At 43.2% G+C, this 20468-nt stretch overlaps 1 protein-coding gene across 2 annotated transcripts in view; it reads left to right on the top strand.

The window, feature by feature from the left end:
* The window catches only part of TXNRD1 (thioredoxin reductase 1), a 93578-nt gene extending 74654 nt beyond the window's left edge, over window positions 1-18924 (top strand). For both annotated transcript variants that reach the window (XM_053257441.1, XM_053257442.1), the window contains exons 13-17: window positions 1361-1517; window positions 3577-3684; window positions 5599-5694; window positions 7623-7757; window positions 17996-18924. In XM_053257441.1, coding sequence (XP_053113416.1) covers window positions 1361-1517; window positions 3577-3684; window positions 5599-5694; window positions 7623-7757; window positions 17996-18058 — 559 coding nt within the window. In that variant the 3' untranslated portion in view covers window positions 18059-18924. The remainder of the gene's footprint in view (window positions 1-1360; window positions 1518-3576; window positions 3685-5598; window positions 5695-7622; window positions 7758-17995) is intronic.
* Window positions 18925-20468: the final 1544 nt, after the last annotated feature.

The following is a 20468-nucleotide window of genomic DNA, read 5'->3' as shown; positions in this document are numbered from 1 at the left end:
CAGCCTGTTTCTGTTGCAGTAAGAAGGAACTTCTTAATCTACAGCTACCCATTACTGAGCGTGCCAAAAGGGCAAACTTTGCAATAATTAAAATGCTAATGACTAACATGCCAGCAATCAAGGCTCCTGCATTATCTCTTTGTCAGTTTCACAGCACCAAGAAAAAGCACACTTCAGTTTTACAGCGACAAAAATGTGGTCATCACTGTAAAATGTGTTCTCCATTATCTTGCAAAGTTTGATACAGGATAGGACTCCGTCATCATGTAAGAGGGAGAATTTGCAAGCTGCAATTCCTCCTCATAGAACTGCTGTGATGGGAGAAGCTGAACTTTGAACGATTCTCCTTTCTAAACAACTATTGTGTTAGCTGTGCTATAACTGGACAAAGAGGCACCTTTTAAAGTGATGGCTCTCATCTTAGCAGCGAGGTCAGTTATCCCTTTTCGGCCCAGCTAAGCATATCTCCAGAGGCTTTTCCTGGTGTTTTCTTTGTGGGAGCCCTTTATGGTCAGGAAATCACTTTTTTCATACCTTTTTGTTTTAGAAACTGCTTTGCTGTTTGGAACCTGGGGGTCTCTCATCTGACACTAACCATTACACTACACTTACTCTCAGTTGGAGAACACCAAGGCTTCAGGGTTAGGGATAATCAAACTATGGAACATAGGAATCTGCCTTAACTTAGAGAATTAGTCCAACTAGTTTAGCACTGTCTAGACCAGGTCTGCTCAACTTTGGCACCCCAGCTGTTTTTGAACTACAGCTCCCATAATCCCCAGACACAGTGGCCAGTAGCCAGGGATTATGGGAGTTGTAGGCCAACATCTGCAGGAGGGCCCAAGTTGAACAGTCCCGGTCTACACTGACTGGCAGTGGCTCTCCAAGGTTTCAAGGAGGAGTCTTTCCCAGCCCTACTTGAAGATCTCAGATTGAACCTGGGACCTTCTGCATGCAAAGCAGATGCTCTTCCACTGAACTTTGGCCCCATCCTCAACAGCCTATAGGAGAAGCTGTTTTAAGGCAGTGTTGTTGAAGTGGCAGCTCAGTGTCGCCTATGTGCAAAAACAAGCTTGCCCAATCATTAATTGAACTACTGAATTAATAAGAGGGCCCAGCCTAGTCCTGAAAACTGACTTGTGTTCAATGCCTTCTTGCACCTCTTTAAAATAATCAGCATTACACTGATGCATCCCTTGGCAGGAAGTTGCATGTGACTCTTTTTAGCCTAGTTACGCAGAACAACATAGCATGGCTCCTCCCCCTGGCAACAGAACAAAACATTTTGGCAAACCAGATCATTTCAGTTCATAACCTGCAAATTGCTTAATGTCCTTTTTTCTTTCTTGTCTGTTTACAGAACAGGAAAAATCCCTGTCAATGATGGGGAGCAAACAAATGTGCCTTACATTTATGCCATTGGAGATGTGTTGGAAGGCAAAATGGAACTGACGCCAGTGGCAATTCATGCAGGGAGGCTCTTGGTACGGAGGCTTTACGGTGGATCACGCATAAAGGTGAGTGAGCAGTTATTAGCAGATGTGATCCCTTTCCAGATTCGATTGTGCTCTGGATTCTCCTCATACTGAAGTGGGTCTCCATAAGCAGTGTGAGCAGTTAATAGGGAAGGAGCAAGCTCCTCCTTGGCCCCTTTCCTCCCAGTTTGTGTGCCAGTTTTGACTATACAAAACAACCCTAAGAGATTTTCTTTAGATCTAGGACCCAGGCCAACTCCTAGATCAATTCAAGAGCCAGACAATGGATACTTGACAAAATTCCGAGACTTCTTGATGGACATTGTGGAGGGGGAGGATAAATGGGCTTTTCTTTATGCCCTTGAGAAGGAATATACTTGGAACAGAAACAGGGCTGTCTGGGGCAAACACATCTTTTATTAAATAACCCTACCTCTTCTGTGTGTATGTATTGCTGTTGTACTGGCCTTTGACTGCAATAAAGGATTGGATTTGAACCCTACCTCTGAATATACTAGTCGAGGCACCACAGCTAAATTTCTAGGTGCCGTGGCTCCCTGGTGCCTGGGACTTGTCAAGCCCTGGCCTGTCCCTTTCTAGTCCTTCCAAACACCAACCAGTCTTTTCCTATCCGAAATAATGGAAGCTGCTGCACCTTTCCTCCACACACCCTTGTTTACATATTGGTAGTGTGGAGGGCCAAGAGACACCATATGAACGCAAGAAGAGCCCTGCTGACCAAAGTTCCACCTCGTCCAGGATTCTGTTTCTTACAGTGGCAACCAGATGACTATCGAAAGGCCACAAACAGGACTTGAAAGCAGTAGCCCTCTCCCATTAGAGCTCCCCAGCAGTTGGTGTTCAGTGGCATGCTTCCTGGGCATGTGTGGGAGCGAGTGAGGAGGAGCTGCAGTGCACTCAGGGAGTATGGCCCCAGCTGTCCAGTATATCCTGTGGCAGTGAGTTCCATAAAGTGTGTTGTGTATTTCCTTTTTTGTCTGGCCTGGCTCTCCTGCCAGTCACTTTCATTGGCTGGACCCTGAGTTCTAGTGTTGTGTGAGAAGATCTTCTTAAGGTCTAAAGAGCTAAACCAGAGGTTCTTAGCCATTGGTCCCCAGATATTTGACTACAACTCCCATCATCCCTAGCTACTTTTGGCTTGGAATGATGGGAGTTGTAGTCCAACATAATTTTGAGGGCTCAGGGTTAAGAACTGTTGTTCTAAACTATGTATCCTTTTATAACTCTCTGTGCATGCCTCCCTGATCTTCGTCTTTTCTCGGAATGAAAAAGCCTCAAGCAGAATAGCTATTCCTCAAAGAGATGGTGCTTCAAACTATTGGTAATTCTGGATACCTGTTTCTGCACATTTCCCAGCATGCTTTATGCATTTGTTTCTGATTTGCATAGGGGTGTTCTGGAACTGGCTGCTTTACCATGACTTTGAGATCTTGCCTCATTGGAGGTCTTGTTTTTTGTGGTTTTGCATTTCCAAAGGATTTGAAAACCTGCTGCAGACAGACCATATGGGGAGGAGAGCTGGCCTTATAGTAGCACCAGCAAGAGGAGAGCAAGTCTTGTGGTAGCAATCATGACTTTTCCCCTTAGCTAAGCATGGCCTGCCTTGGGTGCATTTGCATGGGAGACCACATGTAAGCACTGTAAGATAATCCACTCGGGATGGAGCCCCTTTAGGAAGAGCAGAAGGTTTCAAGTTCCTTCCCTGTCTTCTCCAAGATAAGGCTGAGAGAGACTCCTGCCTGCAACCTTAGAGAAGCCAAGTCTGTGTAGACAATACTGAGCTAGATAGACCAATGGTCTGACTTGGTAGAAGGCAGCTTCCTGTGTTCCTATATTGTTACCCCCCACTCTAACCAGCCAACAGTTCTCGGTGAGATGTTAAGCTGGGCTAGGCAACCTTTGGCACTCCAGCTGTTGTTGAACTACAACTTCCATCATCCCCAGCCACAGTAAATTGTTGCCTATCTACCAACACACAGAGCAAAGGTTGCTTATTCCTGTGACAAGTCTGCTGTTTTATTTCTGATATTGCTGGTGTTCCAGTAGTTCTGAAAATGTAAACACTTTTCTCTCTTGACAGTGTGACTATGTGAATGTTCCCACCACAGTCTTCACACCTCTGGAATATGGAGCTTGTGGCTATTCCGAAGAAAAAGCCATAGAGAAATTTGGGGAGGACAATATTGAGGTACACTTTTTAAGGACATCTGTTTTTCATGGCTTATCTCCTCCTTTTTCTGAACTGGAGCTTCCACTTTTGGCTTTGTACCCCAACCATCTCCAGTGATCAAATGGCAGGTGAGGGAAATCTAGTTCCACACCTGTGCATCAGGTATGGCGTTTCCAGCAGTAAGCACTAAATACCTTATCACCCATGTAAATATGGTGGGTCCCTGCCAATTAGGATCTCCGTATGCAAGTACACAGATGGTTTTTAAATGCGTGTATGTCATCCACACTTTGTGTTTGCTGTAGGGAATACCAGTGTGGTACAGGTGTACACTTAGCAGCTGTGTTAGCCATGTACAAAATGGAGCTTCTGTGACCAATCTTTGATGAAGAGAATAGAAATGGCTCTTTACATTCTCTGCTGATCTACCCTCCCGCTAAAGTTTATGCATCTGAAGTTACATGTTTATCAGTCTGTCTAGCATCTCCTGAACAGCTTCACTAGGAGAATTATCCATGGGAAACTTGATTAGGAGAAGAGCCTAATGGCCTGAATTTGGTCAGGTTGCAACCTTTCACCTGTGAGAACCCCCTGTTCCCAAATGTCCCTTGCCCTGGGGAACTACAGAAAGGAAAACCACACTAAAGTTACCTCTTTTCACATCTATTTGCATAACAGCACCCACCACTCAATGACAAGTAACTGCTGCATGTTCCATGCTATAAATTCAAAAGGCAGGTTAGGAACTGACTGGTCCTCCTAAAAGGCTAAGCTTCTTGCTCTCTCGTTGGGCCATTTACGCAATGCTCAGGGAGATATTAGCCCTGTTACACCATGTGCAACAGGACTGAGAATCGATCAGGAATGAATGTGAGCATGCAGAGGCAAATAGTTAGCACTATTTCTTGGACACATAACAGAATAAGTTCTAAGCAGATCTAGAGTTTCAGCCAAACAATGCAGGAAGGAGGATAAATTCAGCCCACTCATGATGAGACTTGGGCCTGTCAGTCACTAGGCCCACATTTCCAACACTTGAAGAGCATCTCATTAGTCCAAGATAAGGGGCCTAACCTGGAGCATTCTGAAGGCTTTTCTAAGTGCCGGGACTGAGTGTTGCTGATTTTCTTGGAGAGAGTCTGTTTAGGCGTTCACATGTATTTGCAGATTAGAGATAAAGTGGCACATTTAAATTGGCCTACGTTTGCACTTTTGAGATTGATTCATTGAGATAATTCAGATGGAATGCCAAACCAGGGTAGAGCATGATATGAAGCCAATATCATCTGAAAAAACATGTCTTGTGCCAAAATGTTCAAATTCTGAAATCACAATTTGAGGTTGTTTGAGCAAACGGTGGTCTTGTGTTGCACCTTCATGGATTGGAGTGGTGCTTTGTCCTCAGAGGCTACTGCTTGAGAAAGCATCTCTGGATTCTGAAGGAAGGCAGAGGAGAACTACATAACCCATGGGGATTGTGGTAGCATCCATGTGTCCCCTTTGTTAAGCATGGTCTGCCTTAATTTACATTTGGGTGGGTGACTTCATGTGAGAGCTGTAAAATATTCCTCTTAGCGGATGATACCACAGCTCAGTGGAAGAGCATCTGCGTGCTTGCATGCGGAAGATTCTAGGTTCTCTCTTTGGCATTTCCAGGTAGGGCTGAGAGAGGCTCCTGCCTGAAACCTTGGAGAGCTGCTTCAATCAGTGTTAACAATACTGAGCGAGATGAACCAGTGGTCTGACTTGGTCTAAGGCAGCTTCCTATGGCCTGTCCATATATCTGGAAAACAAATCCTGGTTGGGAGAATAAATCATGATTAGCACAAATCGATTTGCTGCTATTTTCACCTCTTTATATTTAGCACTTGTATTATCTTTAATTAACTGTATACTTGTATGAATACTTCAATGTCTTTATTGCATTTCCAGGTTTACCACAGTTATTTCTGGCCACTGGAATGGACTGTCCCATCCCGGGACAACAACAAATGTTATGCAAAAGTCATTTGCCATATTCGAGATAAGGTAACTACAGTATTGTATGCAGCAAATTTCTAGTTGCTTTCCTGGATTAGCGAGAAGGTTGTTGTTTTTTAATTAAATGTTCATTTTGTTTGTACTGAAATAATTATGCCTGTGATGCTAAAAAAATTGCACCATCTTCATAATCAATTTCATGATGATAATGCTGAGATTCAGTTTGGCCGAGGATAAAACTACTCTCATATTCGTGATTGTCTTGAACTTTATCTAAAAATAGCAACTATACTCACAAACTCAGTTCTAAATTGCAGTGACTCTGTGAACTAGATAATAAATCTTGGCCGTACTTCTATCATTAAGAGCTATCTTCCTCTTTTTATCATGGTGCTTAAGATGGTATCTGACTAAAACTGTTGATGCCTTTGTTTAGGCATCAACAGTTGTAGTCATTATTTTTATTTATTTACACAGTCAGACAGGTGTTATTGACTGGTTTGTTTGATCCAGACATCGAGTCCTTCCCAAGGACCTGGGATGACTGAATTTTATTATCATTGTTGTTGCTGTTATTATAGATATCATCGCAGAATATAGGCTGTTCCCAGTAAAGTTGCTTTTTGTAAATGGCTGATGGTGATTTCTATGACCCCTATGGTGTTGAGGTGCTCTTCAAGTTGTTTTGAAATTGCACCTAGGGCGCCAATTACCACTGGGATTATTTTGGTCATTATTATTATTATTATTATTTGCATTTTATATCCCTCTCTTCCTCTAAGGAACCCAGAGCGGTATACTACATACTTAAGTTTCTCTTTCACAACAATCCTAAATAAAGTAGGTTAGGCTGAGAGAGAGAAGTTACTGGCCCAGAGTCACCCAGCAAGTATCATGGCTGAATGGGGATTTGAACTCGGGACTCCCTGGTCCTAGTCCAGCACTCTAACCACTATACCACATTGGCTCTCAAAGGATTGTCCAACACATTCTACTTGCCCAAATAGCAGTTTTGACTTGAAGTGGCAGCTGAGGTCTTCACAGCTGTGCTGCCCAAGTTAAAAAAAATTCTTCAACGCGCCCCCCCCCCCCAATGCTTTCATGACACCCATTCTGTCATTTTTTCATCAGGCACTTTTATTCTTCTAGGCCTTTATATAGTTAAAATTGGGGTCTTATTTTTTATCTGCTCTTTGTAATCATTGTTTCGCTATTTGTGTTTTTACAATGAGCCACCCTGCAAATATTTATCTTGAAGGGCAGCGTCGATATAATAAGAGCAGATCCTTGTGCCCTCTGCTAAACCTAATTTTGAAACCAAGAGGCTTTTCAAAAGCCGTTTGTGATAATGTGCAGGAGTCTGTGGCTTCATGATTTTTTGGTCAAACTAAAGTAACTTCCACTTGAGTAGTTTTCCAGGAAATGCAAACCAGAACAACATAATGGTGGACATCAAGACTACATGTGTGTGGCTACTGAGTTCTAGTGTAATGCCATGTGAACACTCATAGGGAGTGTTGGTGATGTTTGCCAATCTCCCCTGCCCCAGGAAGTGCTCCCTGCAACCCAGAAGTAGGTCCCTGAGGCTTGATGGGGATGCTTCCTTGGGAGGTTAAAAAAAAAATCACCCCTCTGCAGAAACAGAATAACATTAGTAACCCCACCTGCTTCTCACTGTGTGCTGTTGCTTCATTAGTCTGGATGTCATTCAATATATTTAGCCTGTGTTAGAGTTCTATATCAGGCTCGAAAAGCCTCTTGTTGCTGCCTCTTTGATCCTGCTATATGCGGAGCCTTAGAATTTATCTGAGTTGGATTAAGCAGTACCTCCTAAACAGATATCCAATTTAAAAAATAGGATTGGAAAGGTATCCGGTGACAATTCTCTTAGGAGCAAGTAATCCGTAGGCGATCTGAAGAAAATAATGGTTTCAGGCTTCTGGAATCAGTTGGTTGTTCCTGCTGTTTTTCCTTAGGATCGCATTGTTGGTTTTCATGTGCTTGGACCAAATGCTGGAGAAATTACCCAAGGATTTGCGGCTGCCATAAAATGTGGAATTACAAAAGAACAATTGGACAGCACGATAGGAATTCATCCAGTCTGTGCAGAGGTATGTATGCAGTATTGGCTTACAGAGAGCATTGATGTTCGTTCTCGGATTCGCTCTCATGCCCAGGGTTATAGAACGGGAGGAATTGGTTCTCAAGGTAGCAAACAAGGTAATTTCTCTGAGCTGGACACCAGACAGTTACCTTGAGAGCAAATGTCTCCAAATTGTTCTTCTGAGCTACTGCATTGAAATGGCAATTTGTGGGACTGGGTGCAACAATGCAGTTTATCGTCTTGCACCCTACAGAAGCCCCCTCAAGCACTGAACAGTGCTGTTGCAATACCAGTACCTGGTAACATCCAGGTACTGGTATTGCAACAGCATTAATCAGTGCTTGAGGGGGCTTCTGGAGGGTGCAAGACGATAAACTGCATTGTTGCACCCAGTTATAATTGTGATTAATATTTTCTGTACTAAATTCCAGTGGTGTAGCCATGTTAAATTTGTTGCAGTGGGAAGAGCAGCCTTGGGTGCACCTTAAAGACTAACAAATACATTGTGGCATAAGCTTTCATGGTGGGTCAGAGTTCAATTTATCCAATGCAAAAGTATTGCCACGGTAATAACTACCCTAGGGCCTGAAATAGTTCTGAAGTGGGATGTGAAGAGGGCCTACTGATCTCTTGTCTTGGGTTTATATGTAACCCTAGTTCTCATAAATGGGAGATGAGAGGGTAAAGCTCTTTCTCCACTGTACCATCTCGGACCATTTGAAGGACTGAACTGTCGTAGCTGAGCACGCACTTTACGTTTAGAAGGTCCCAGGTTCAATCCCCAACATCTCCCAGTTTTTTGTTTCCTTCTTCAAAGGATGAAGCAACAGGTGGTAGGGAAATTCTCTCCTTGAGACTCTGGAGAGTTGCTGTCTATCAGAGGAGACAACACTGGTCTGTAATCCAGGGGTTCCCAACCTTTTAAAACAAGTGTACCCCTTCTGTTGCAAACCTTCAGCTTCTGGACCCCAAGAGATTTTAGTCTGTGCAGATACATGTTCACACAAATTAAAATGTTAGTTATGAGACAAGCTTCTCCAGTCACTGGCTTACATCCAGAGTTACTCATAAGCATCTCCATATAAACTAATGGAACAAGTGTACTTGTCCTGTTTTCAATGGGAGTACTCTGTGCTAATTTTCTGAAGCCCTCAAGCTGAGGGTAGACTGAGCTCCAGCAAGTAGCCAGCCAACTGGGAGCAGAGGGAGGAGAGTCTTCATGCACCTCCCTCCCCTTCTGCATTGCTGAAGATGTTTGTCTTCAAACTGGTGATCCTCAGTTGGGGAACAAATAGTGTGACTGTACCATGGGGAGGTAGGAGGGCTCTGAGTTACCCCCTGGGAGTCATTCAAGTACCCCTAGTAGCCCAGTTGGAAATGACCGATCTAGCCCAATTCTCTGACTCAGTATAACGCAGTTAGATCTGTCTTTGGATTTTTCATACGATGGATTACTTCTCTATGCAAAACCCCCACAATTTACATAGACAGCTAGATGTCGGCTAGAAGGGTAGGCTCAATCCTGTCATGTCATATAAAATACATAGTAGTAGTAGTAGTAAGTCTTATGTTTAATTTCTCAAGAAATAGAGTGAGGGAGCCAGACTCGACCTTGCTGAGAAACCATGCAATTTGTCCAGTGGTCCTGCACATTAATCCTAAAATAGTAGGTAGTGAGTTTATATGGAGGAAAGCTGCTCCTGCACAAGCTCAAGGCGTTCTTAGTACTTTTTAGTAATGAAACACATTTTCAAGGCTTGAGATTAAAAACCAATCCTAGGGCCGGGTTCCAATGAACCGTGGCTATGACCCGAATATTCCTATAGTTGAAGCTTCCGTTTGTCTCAAGTTCTCATCAGACCCACATGACTGTGACAATGTCTGGGTTTAGACATAATGCAAAACCATAGTTGGTGCTAACCATAGGTAGCCATATGGTTTTAGTTCCCAGATGTACAACAGGCAAACCATGGTTTGGAGATGCTTTTGTTTTTATTTGCTCAGGACCCAACCTGGGAAACTGCCATATACTGAGTCAAACCATTGGTCCATCTAACTCAGTATTGTCTATACTGACTGGCAGTGGCTTCTCCAAGGTTTCAGTCTTTCCTGGCCCTTCCTGGTGATTTCAGGGGTTCAGCTTGGGGCCTTCTGCATGTAAGCAGATGTTCTACCACTGAGCTATGGCCCCATCCCAGCTTTTTAAAGTTGTACCCACTTACATGGTTCAGCAGCCTGTTGGGCCAGAGCCATTACTGTGACTTGTAAGTTCCTGGTCTCTGAATTCAGACATGACAGGAAACCAATGTTGGCATAAACCTGTAGCTTCAGTCTTTGATATCAGACTGTTATTTGTTGGCCCCAAGCAAACCAGCGTTTGTGGGCAGGCTCCAGTTGAGATGTTAAAACAATTCATGGTTTATACATTATGACAAGGGTTCCCAACCTTGAGTGCCCAGATGTTGTTGGACTACTCCCTCAGTCCCCTTTGGCCATTGTGGCTGGGCATAATGAGTAGTAGTTAAACAACATCTGGGAACCTGAGGTTGGGAATCCCTGCATTATGGCATGGGTTCTCCCCTGTACTATGGGTTTTCCAGCCATTGTGTACACAGTAGCAAAGCAAAGAAGAAAGTAAAGGTAAAGTGTGCTGTCGAGTTGGTGTTGACTCCTGGCGACCACAGAGCCCTGTGGTTGTCTTTGGTAGAATACAGGAGGGGTTTACCATGGTCATCTCCCATGCAGTATGAGATGACGCCTTTCAGCATCTTCCTATATTGCTGCTGCCCGATATAGGTGTTTCCCATAGTCTGGGAAACATACCAACGGGGATTTGAACCAGCAACCTCTGACTTGCTAGTCAAGTCATTTCCCCGCTACACCAAGAAAGTACTTGGCCGCATAAACTTTACCTTTCGTAGCGATGCCAGGTTGCTCTTATAAGCTATTAGAACGATGAGAGAAAGAGTTCTGTGTTTTTCAGAGCCCCTGAAATGGAAGATACCAGAGTGGGAAGCATTTGCTCAATCGAAAATGTGCATGTATGATGCACAAAAGGGAATTATCTTTGTTATCTGGACACTTGAATACATGGGTGATTAGTTGTAATTTTTAGCAGTAATTGTAGGATAGGCAAAATAGGTTCAAAAGAACTGTAAATGATAAAAAAACAATCTGCAGAGATTGGATGTGATGTTTACTCATCTCTCTTTTTCCCCACCCACATTAATTACTTTTTCCTGTTACAGACTTGTTACACATACCAACATATCAAAATTGGTAACTTCTGGTACAGGTGGCCCTCATTATTTGTGGGTGTTCTATTCTCGTCTGTAGGCATGAATACAGAAACTGCGAATAACAATATCTTCAGGTCTCCAGCAATGCCATGCAGACACTGAAAAACAGTTGAATATTCACCAACAATTTTTACTTTAAAAAGAGCCACAAAATGGCTCTCCGTTATAAAATGGCAGCCAGAAATGACATCAAAGTCATTTCTGGCCATTCAAAAAGGCAAATTGCATCTGTTTTTTCTACCTACAGATAAAGAAACTGGCTCTAGACCCAACCACAGATATGTGAAACCACAATCTGTGAGTCTGCAGATAACGAGAGCCACCTGCACTTGTTTTATCAAAGATTAGTTTATGTAACTGTGGTGATGAACAGGCCAAAGATGAAAAGGTTTCCTGAGAATGACTGTAGATAATAGTTTGCATTTTAAAAAAGAATATTTGGTTGTATGTGGAATTTTATGCACTTTAACAGTGGTTGTACACCCATGACATTATATACATACAGAGCAGCCTGGGCTTGCCTGTATGTTCAGATCTTTGTTTTCTTCAGGAGCTTTAGGCTTATTTGCATGGCTAATGGGTGCAGATGCTCTTCTGCTCTCAGTTTATTCTCCCTTAGAGAGGACTTTGATGCCAGCTAATTACTTTTGCTTTGAAGCATTTAGACTGAAGTGGATTTGATTTCCTGTAATCTTCCTACCTATACTTAGCTTTGTTTTGTATTCATATATCAGTTGCCCAATAAAACTCAACATAAAGGTAGCTTACCAGATATCCTGTAATTTGCTTTTCAATTTCCTTTCTAAACCAGGAACTAAAAAGCATCGTAAGGAGAGTGAACGTTTTGAGTGTGGGGGCGGGTGAGCCAACAAGCATCAGACCTAAATCCCATGAAGACTATTTGTAGCCAGCAAAGAGTAAATCTCTGATTTGCTCACTGACTTGAACGCACAAGCTTTCATAGCAGAGGTGGCCAAGCTGGAGGCTCTTGAGAAGTTGGGCTAAAACTCTCCTCATAAATTGCAGCTGGGGGTGATGGAGCTATAGTCCGTTGGAGAGCTTCACTTCCCCTGTTTTAATAGGAATTGGGGAGCAACACACAACTCTTCACCTATTGGTAACAAGGCTTCCTTGATTAGTATGGCTGTTCACTCCTGTGGCCAGAGTCGGGTGATTCCACACCTGAGATCTCACAAGTCACCAGTTCAAGACCCACTACAGATGTAAGAACTGTGTGGTCCAGCAGTAATAGTTCACCTGCTTTGCTTGTGGACAGTCTTGGGTTCAGTCTCTGGGAAAGACCCCTGTCTGAAACTCTGGAGAGCCATTGTCAGTCGATGTGGATAGTAGCGAGCTAGAGGGGCCAGTGGTATGACTTGGTAGAAGGCAGCTTCATATTTTTGCTGCCTCTTCTCATATGCATCTAAAGCAAAGCCAATTTAAATTATGTGGGAGTCAGGATCATCTTCCTTGTGAATAAATATTTACAAAAATAGTTGGTAGTTTTAATTTTACTAGGAAGGACTACCAAGGGGTTTAGTATACATGAGAGAAACTGAGAAAAATGATGCATTCCTTCTCATAGTGATTTGGTGAATCTTCTCCCTTCTGTACAATTGCCTATTATTACATCCCAGAAAATGACATGGGAAGCTGATCTAGTAATACTTCCACTTAACCACTTGAAAAAGGTGGGGGAAAGTTACCTGTTGGCCTGTGAAAATTTGGATTTGGAAATTAAGATTTTATCTGAAATTGCCCAAAGTTGTTTAAAATCTGCAAAATACAAATCCGATTTTCCCCCTGAAAATCAGATTAGTAAAGTTGGAATTTTGAAATGTCCGAATTAATTTTGGAAATAGCTTGGAAATTTGGAATTCACAAATTGATGCCATTTTTCCTCGTAGAGGTGAATGGGGAAATAGGGAGGGTGGGGGTAGATCACCAAAAACCACTGGTTGGTCCTAGAGCCTTGAAACTTGTCACACGTGTGGGGAAGGAGGTCAGGGTCCCCTGTAATGGAACCTTCACAAAATGGGGAAGAGAAAAATTAAAATAAAATCAAAGGAATGTCCTTTTCCCTCCACATGGGGTGGAATGACTGTCTAAGGAGGGGCTTCAGATCCAGAACTTTTTGTAACACTCTGGCTTGAAACAAGCCAGATTTCACAATTTTTAGCCTTAAAAAAAAAAATCCACCAAAAATCAGGAAATTGACCGATTCTCTTCAAATTCACTACAGGGGCTCCTGACCGCCTTCCCCACATGTGTGGCATGTTTCAATATTCTAGGACAACCTATGATTTTTTGTGGGGAACCCCCCCCCCCAATTTGGGGGAAATCTGAATTGAAGTTGGAATTTGGATTTGGAATCCAAATAGATATCACTGGCACCCATAGAATCCAAATCCAACATCATCAAAGTCAGATTGGATCGAATCCCAATCTGAATTTTCTGAACCTGCACAGGTCTAACATTTCCACCTTATAAATAACAATACTGTGTGTCATTCAGCCCAAATTGAGAGCCATCTTGCATATTACAAAATCATTATCTGGAACAGACTTCCATTTAGGAGCTGTCATTAATAGAAAGCCAGTGTGGTGTACTGGTTACTCTGGGCTAGGGGTGAAAAGTACTAGGTTCAAATCCCCACTCAGCTGTAAAACTCATTGGGTGACTGGTCACGAGCTGGTGACTGGTCACCAGCTCTCAGTCTTCCCTCTCACAGGGCAGTTGTGAGAATAAAGCAAGACTGGGCAAACTATGCATGCTGCCTGAGTTCCCCAAAGGAAAGGATAAAAATGTAATTTAAAATGAAACTTGTGCATAGATTCTTTTGTGATAATTGCACACGTGAGTGTTTTATGACCTACAAATTATAGCTTCCCAGCTTGTGTGCATACAGGGCAAAAGGTGTGATCACACATATGATAATTTGCCTTCAGTTCAGTGTAGGAGTTAGAACATGTGAAATGGTACTTAACTTAGGATGCAGTTACTTCTTTGACTGGGCCCCCATTCCTTTCAGTGGGTCCTAATCAAGAAACTTTTTTGTCCTAAGCAGATTTACATTTCCTTACAGGGCAAATAATATTTGACCACATATCAGTAGCTGCTCACTAATTTTCAGCACACTGTTCAGTGTATAGTTTCAGAGATCTCTGGTATCTTCATTCAGTGCATAAAGTTAAGAGGCCCATATGGTGGAAAGCCACGTGATCTTGTCCTAAATTATTTCTATTCTGTGGAGTGAGAAGCCTTCCGAGCGGAATTACTGTGTGATGAGAGCATTCAGTTTGTCTTTAGCAAATGCATGCACTATGGAGGGGGTATGTGTGTGTTTTCCTCCCCCAGCCCCCAGATTATGAATAAGATTAGTAGGAACACCCAGGATTCACCTGTCTCTCTTTGAAAGTGCAGGCACTGTTCCATAGCAGTGTGTTGCTCTGAGCAAGAATTTGCTTTGGGTGTTCTTGCAGCACATCCTCTTCCTGGCAATGAAACCTGTGATTAGACAGCAGCAGGCACAATGGGCGGCATGGTCCAAATAGGCAGGATGTTTACAGCTGGTTCAGTCCCACTTGGATGTTTTCGAGCAAATTACCAGTTGCCTGTTCCCTAACTATTAAAGAACTCTGATCATGAGCTATCTTAGAGGCCTGTTGTGAGGATGAGTGCAAGCAAGAGGTGTAAAACCTAGCATAAACTACTGTCACCAACCAGGGTTGGTTCTCAGACTGATCCTATGTCCCATCATAGGGACATAGGAAGCCCCCTTATATTCAGATAATTGGTCCATCTAGCTCAGTATTATTTACACTGACTGGCAGTGGCTCTCCCAAGGTTACAGGCAGGAGTCTCTCTCAGCCCTATTTGGAGATGCCAGGAAGTGAACCTGGGGCCTTCTGCATGCGGAGTAGGTGCCCTTCCACTGGCCCCATATCTTAAAGAGCTCAAATATAAAGTGGTGATTATCTTAACGAACTACTGGGGAAATGTGCTACTGGGGACGTGCTTTAGTCCTCCGGATCAAAACGTTGACAGTGACTGGGAGTTGCAGGAGGAAATCAGGGAGGCGTCAAGGAGAGGCAGGGCAGTAATAATGGGTGACTTCAATTACCGACACATAGACTGGGTAAATTCACAGTCAGGTAATGACAAAGAGGTCAAATTTCTAGATATGTTGAATGACTGCCCTAGAACAGTTGGTCTTGGAACCAACCAGAGTTAAGGTGTCCAGGAGGCTGCCAGCATGGCTAACAGGTAACATCAAGGAAGCCATAAAAGGGAAGAAGACTTCCTTCCGAAATTGGAAGGCCTGTCCAAATAAAGAGAACAGAAAGGAATACAAACTCTGGCAAAAGAAATGCAAGGTGACAATAAGGGAGACGAAAAGAGAGTCTGAGGAACATTTAGCAAAAAGCATCAAGGAGAATAACAAAAACTTCTTTAAATACATCAGAAGCAGGAAACCTGCCAGGAAGGTGGTTGGACCATTAGACAATGAGGGAGTGAAAGGGATTATTAAGGAGGATATGGAGGTTACAGAGAAGCTAAATGAGTTCTTTGCGTCCGTCTTCATGGCAGAGGATCCTGAGCATATACCTGTTCCTGAACCAGGTTTTTTTTTGATGGAGGCTAATGAACTGAGTCAGGTAGAAGTGTCGAGATGTTCTAAACTGTCTGGAAAAACTGAAAACTAACAAATCGCCAGGGCTGGATGGCATCTATCCAAGAGTCCTCAAAACCCAAGTGTGAAATTGCCGACCACCTTGCTAAAATATATAACTTATCCCTGCAATAGCAAATGTATCACCGATTTTTAAAAAGGGATCCAGGGGCGACTTGGGAAATTACAGGTCAGTTAGCTTAATGTCTGTTCCAGGCAAATTGATGGAAAGCATCCTCAAGGATAAAATTGTAAAGCACATAGAAGAACAGGCCCTGCTGGGAGAGAACCAGCATGGCTTCTGCAAAGGGAAATCTTGCCTCACAAACCCTTTGGAGTTCTTTGAGAGCGTCAACAAGTGTGTGGATCAAGGTGATCCAGTTGACATAGTATACTTGGACTTCCAAAAAGCTTTCGACAAAGTTCCTCATCAAAGACTCCTGAGAAAACTTAGCAGTCATGGGATAAGGGGACAGGTTCATATGTGGATTGGTAACTGGTTGAAGGAGAGAAAACAGAGGGTAGGTATACATGGGCAGTTCTTTAAATAGAGGGAAGTAAGAAGTGGGGTCCCCCAGGGATCTGTACTGTGACTAGTGGTTTTAAATTTATTCATAAATGATCTAGAAATTGGGGTAAGCAGCGAGGTGGCCATATTTGCAGATGATACCAAACTCTTTCAGGTAGTGAAATCCAAAACAGATTGTAAGGAGCTCCAAAAGGATCTCTCCAAACTGGGGAAGTGGGTGACAAAATGGCAAATGTTATTCAGTGTTGGCAAGTGTAAAGTGATGCACATTGGAATGAAGAACCCCAACTTCAAGTATATGTTGATGGGATCTGAGCTGTCGGAGACTAACCAGGAGAGGGATCTTGGGGTCGTGGTGGATAGTTCGTTGAAAGTGTCGCCTCAATGTGCGGCAGCTGTGAAAAAGGCCAGTTCCATGCTAAGGATAATTAGGAAGGGGATTGAAAATAAAACAGCTAATATTATAATGCCCTTATACAAAACTATGGTGCGGCCACACCTTTAGATGTCACCACATCTAAAAAAGGACATTGTAGAACTGGAAAAGGTACAGAAGAGGGCAACCAAGATGATCAGGGGCCTAAAGCACCTTCCTTATGAGGCAAAGCTACAACACCTGCAGCTATTTAGTTTAGAAAAAAGACTGCGGGGAGACATGATAGAGGTCTATAAAATCATGCATGGTGTGGAGAAAGTGGATAGAGACAAATTCTTCTCTCTCTCACATAACACTAGAACCAGGGGACATGCCAGGAAATTGATTGCCAGGAAATTTAGGACCAACAAAGAGAAGTACTTTTTCACAAAACGTATAATCAACGTGAAATTCTCTGCCACAAGATGTGGTGACAGCCAGCAGCCTGGATGGCTTTAAGAGGGGAGAGATGGTGGAGAGATGTAACAGCAAGAGAGAGGGCAGGCCCTCAACTCCTGCCTGTAGACTTCCAGTGGCATCTAGTGGGCCATTGTGTGAAACAGGATGCTGGAGGGCCTGATCCAGCAGGGCTTATATTATAAAATATATAGTCCTTATATTTTGCAAGGGGAGAGCAACTGGCCCTGTTCAGTCCCGGCACATTATCCCTCCAGTGGCTGTTGCTGGTGCCTCTATCTTGTTTCTTTTTAGATTGTGAACCCTTTGGGGACAGGGAACCATATTTATTCACTATATCTTTTCCTCTGTGAACCGCCTTGAGTACTTTGGTGGAAAAGCAGTGTATAAATACTAGTAGTAGTAGTAGTAGTAGTAGTAGTAAGACCAGCAGTAAGACCAGCTCTCTTCCCCCATCTCTATAATGGCTGAAGGTAGATGATTCGAGTTGTAGCCCAAGTTTGAGAATGCTATACTAGGAAGCAAAGTGCCTTTTACATATTTATTTGATTTTATAAAAGTTGTAAGTATTCCCTTCCTCTCTATTTGGGTGGCTCTGTGTCAAGGCAGAAAGGCAGTATAAAAATGCAACAAATAAACAAATATTCACACACTTATGTACATGACTACATAATGAAGAAAGTTTAATTTGATACTTCAAGTATGCCATAATATAATATGAATATTTGGGTGTATTACATTATTGATGCAGCACGTGAGTTTGGCTGTGACATTCTCACAACCTTAACCGCGGGAAATTGCATTGTTGGTGAAGATCCAGTGCAACCTCCTGTGATGGTGGTTTCACCGTTATCTGCTGTTTTTGCAGTCCTGTCCCACATGATCCAACTGGTTTTGCTCTCTCTTTTTTAGATATTCACCACATTGTCAGTGACGAAGCGTTCAGGGGGAGACATCCTACAATCGGGATGCTGAGGTTAAGCCCACCCACTGTTGTGCTGTTGCTAAAGACTAGCTTTCATCACCATTGCTGAGCAGAAGGAAGGAGCCAGAAGCAAAATCAATAACTTCCACAAACACGTGTGCTCCTTACTGATCTACCCCCATGAGTGGAGCAAGCGAAGAATATTGGGAACGGCTAAGTTACTGGTGGTGACTGAATAGCAACAGATGCGACGGTGGGATGTATGCCCATCAAGTTGTTGCTTGGCAAGGCATGTTCAAGATGCTTCCATGAAGTCGCAGTCTAAAACCAGTTTTTTCTGGTAGGCAGTGATGGAAAGATTGCTGGCACAGCTTAAGACAACTCTTTTCTTCCTTCGGGATGAAGAGCTTCCTCACTCTGTTCTATTGTTCAATTCTTCACACTGTTATGATTCTCCAAAAGCCACAAAATGTAGCAGGATATCTGTGATACCTTTTTCTGTGAAGGTCACATGCTATCTCTCCAAAGCAACCAAACCTATGAAGGAGCAACTTGTGTTTTTACAGATGGTTTTCGGAAGCAATATACTTTTACTTTCCTGTTGATGTGTTTTCCCAGAACAGCAAATGAGCTGTATGTAAGAGGATAAATACACTCATCACCATTACTCATTTTAGGAACTGCATCCTGCATCTGTGATGTTGGCAACATGCAGTTACCCCCTCAAGTGGAATGTGTTTCCCCTCCATACAGCTAACCTTGTGTGAATTATTTATAACAGATCATGAAAAAGAATATTCTGAGATGCTATGTCAATGTTTTCTTGAATACTCTTTTCCCTCACCCCTTCCTAGTTCATATACTTTCTCTGTACTTAATGAAAACAAAAGTAAAAACATTTTTGGTGTATTGGAAATCTGAATTATCTTTTTAAAATCTGCTACAACAAAGATCCCCCGCCCCCCCAGATTGGCAGCTGCTTGTACCTGGTGTTGGGTGAGAAGTGTGCTGAAGAAAGGTTAATTCCCCCACCCCCATACTGCGTGCTCTGGATACCCTTGTGGTGCTCATGATGTGGAGCAGCTATGTATATTCAACAGCCTAGATTGGTGCCCTACCTGTTCTTGCAGGCCTGCGAATCACTGGAGTGAGCTCCGAGTGAAATATATGTTGGAATCGAGTGTGTTCTCTAATTTTTTTCATCCCTGTACGGAATGAGTTTTGTTCTGGGCGGGAGTATCAAGGCAGTGTGTGCACACATGCATTCAGAGTGGGAGTTCCTTAATTAAACCTGAGCGGGCTCTAAAATTAACTGAGCGGACATTAAAAAAAACTTGTGAGCACAGGCATGTCTGCACGCCTTAGAGGGAACCCTGCTTGGAATAGGAGCTGTGTATTTGATTTTAAATTAGCAATACAACTTAACTTTATTGTCTCTCCCCTGCTATAACTAGGCAGAGAGGTAATTCTCTTTATTTAGCAGGGGGAGAGCAACTGGCCACATCCACTCCCAGCACAGTATCCTTCCGGTCACCGTTGCTGGTGTCCTATCTTATGGTTTGTTTTTCATTGTGAGCAGTTTGGGGACAGGGACCCATCTTATTTATGTATTTCTCGATGTAAACTGCTTTGGAAACACAAAGCGGTATATACGTTTTTGTAGTAGTTAGTTTTTGGTTTTTTTAAAGCAGAAGTTAGGTTAGGAGTTCAGGCAATGGGGACATAGCTCAGTGGCACAGCATCTGCTTTGCATGCAGAAGCTTTTAAATTCAATCCCTGGCATCTCCAGGTCGTGGTGGTAATAATCATTCTCTGGGTGGATCACAAAGTCAGCTGCTCCAGGTAGGGTGGAGAAAGAATCCTGCTGGAAACTCTGGAGAAGCAGCTGCGAGTCATTGTAGACAATACTGAGCTAGATGGACGAATGGTCTCGCTCAGTGTAAGGTAGCTTCCTGTGTTCCTATGCTGACCTGGGATGGGTTCACACATTACTTTGCTAATAAGGGAAAACATGTACTTTGAGCTGAGTGCCAGTTGCAGGGGAGTAACAGCAGGAGGGAGGGCATGCCCTCAACTCCTGCCTGTAAGCGTCCAGTGGCATCTAGTCGGCCACTGTGTGAAACAGGATGCTGGACTAGACTAGACCTAGAAATAGGACTAGATGCTAGACTAGATAGGCTTCCTTGGGCCTGATCCAGCAGGGCTGTTCTTATAAGTCGCCCACTCTGCCTTGTTTGGAGTGCTGAACATGGGGCAGCTTCCTTTACACCAGCAAATCTATATAGACATTGGGATCAGGCGAGGATTGAGAGATGCAATTCATTTATGGAATTGCTTGCCACAAATAACGGTCACTGGCTTTGGATTTAAAAGGGGGTTAGAAAAGTTCATGGAGGGTGTGACTACTAATGGTTCATCATGATTTGCTGTGTGGAGCCTCTATTTTGAGGCAGTCTACCA

The sequence above is a fragment of the Hemicordylus capensis genome, chromosome 5, assembly GCF_027244095.1.
Source record: "Hemicordylus capensis ecotype Gifberg chromosome 5, rHemCap1.1.pri, whole genome shotgun sequence".
Taxonomy (NCBI): Eukaryota; Metazoa; Chordata; class Lepidosauria; order Squamata; family Cordylidae; genus Hemicordylus; species Hemicordylus capensis.
This window is presented reverse-complemented; position numbering and strand designations above follow the sequence as displayed.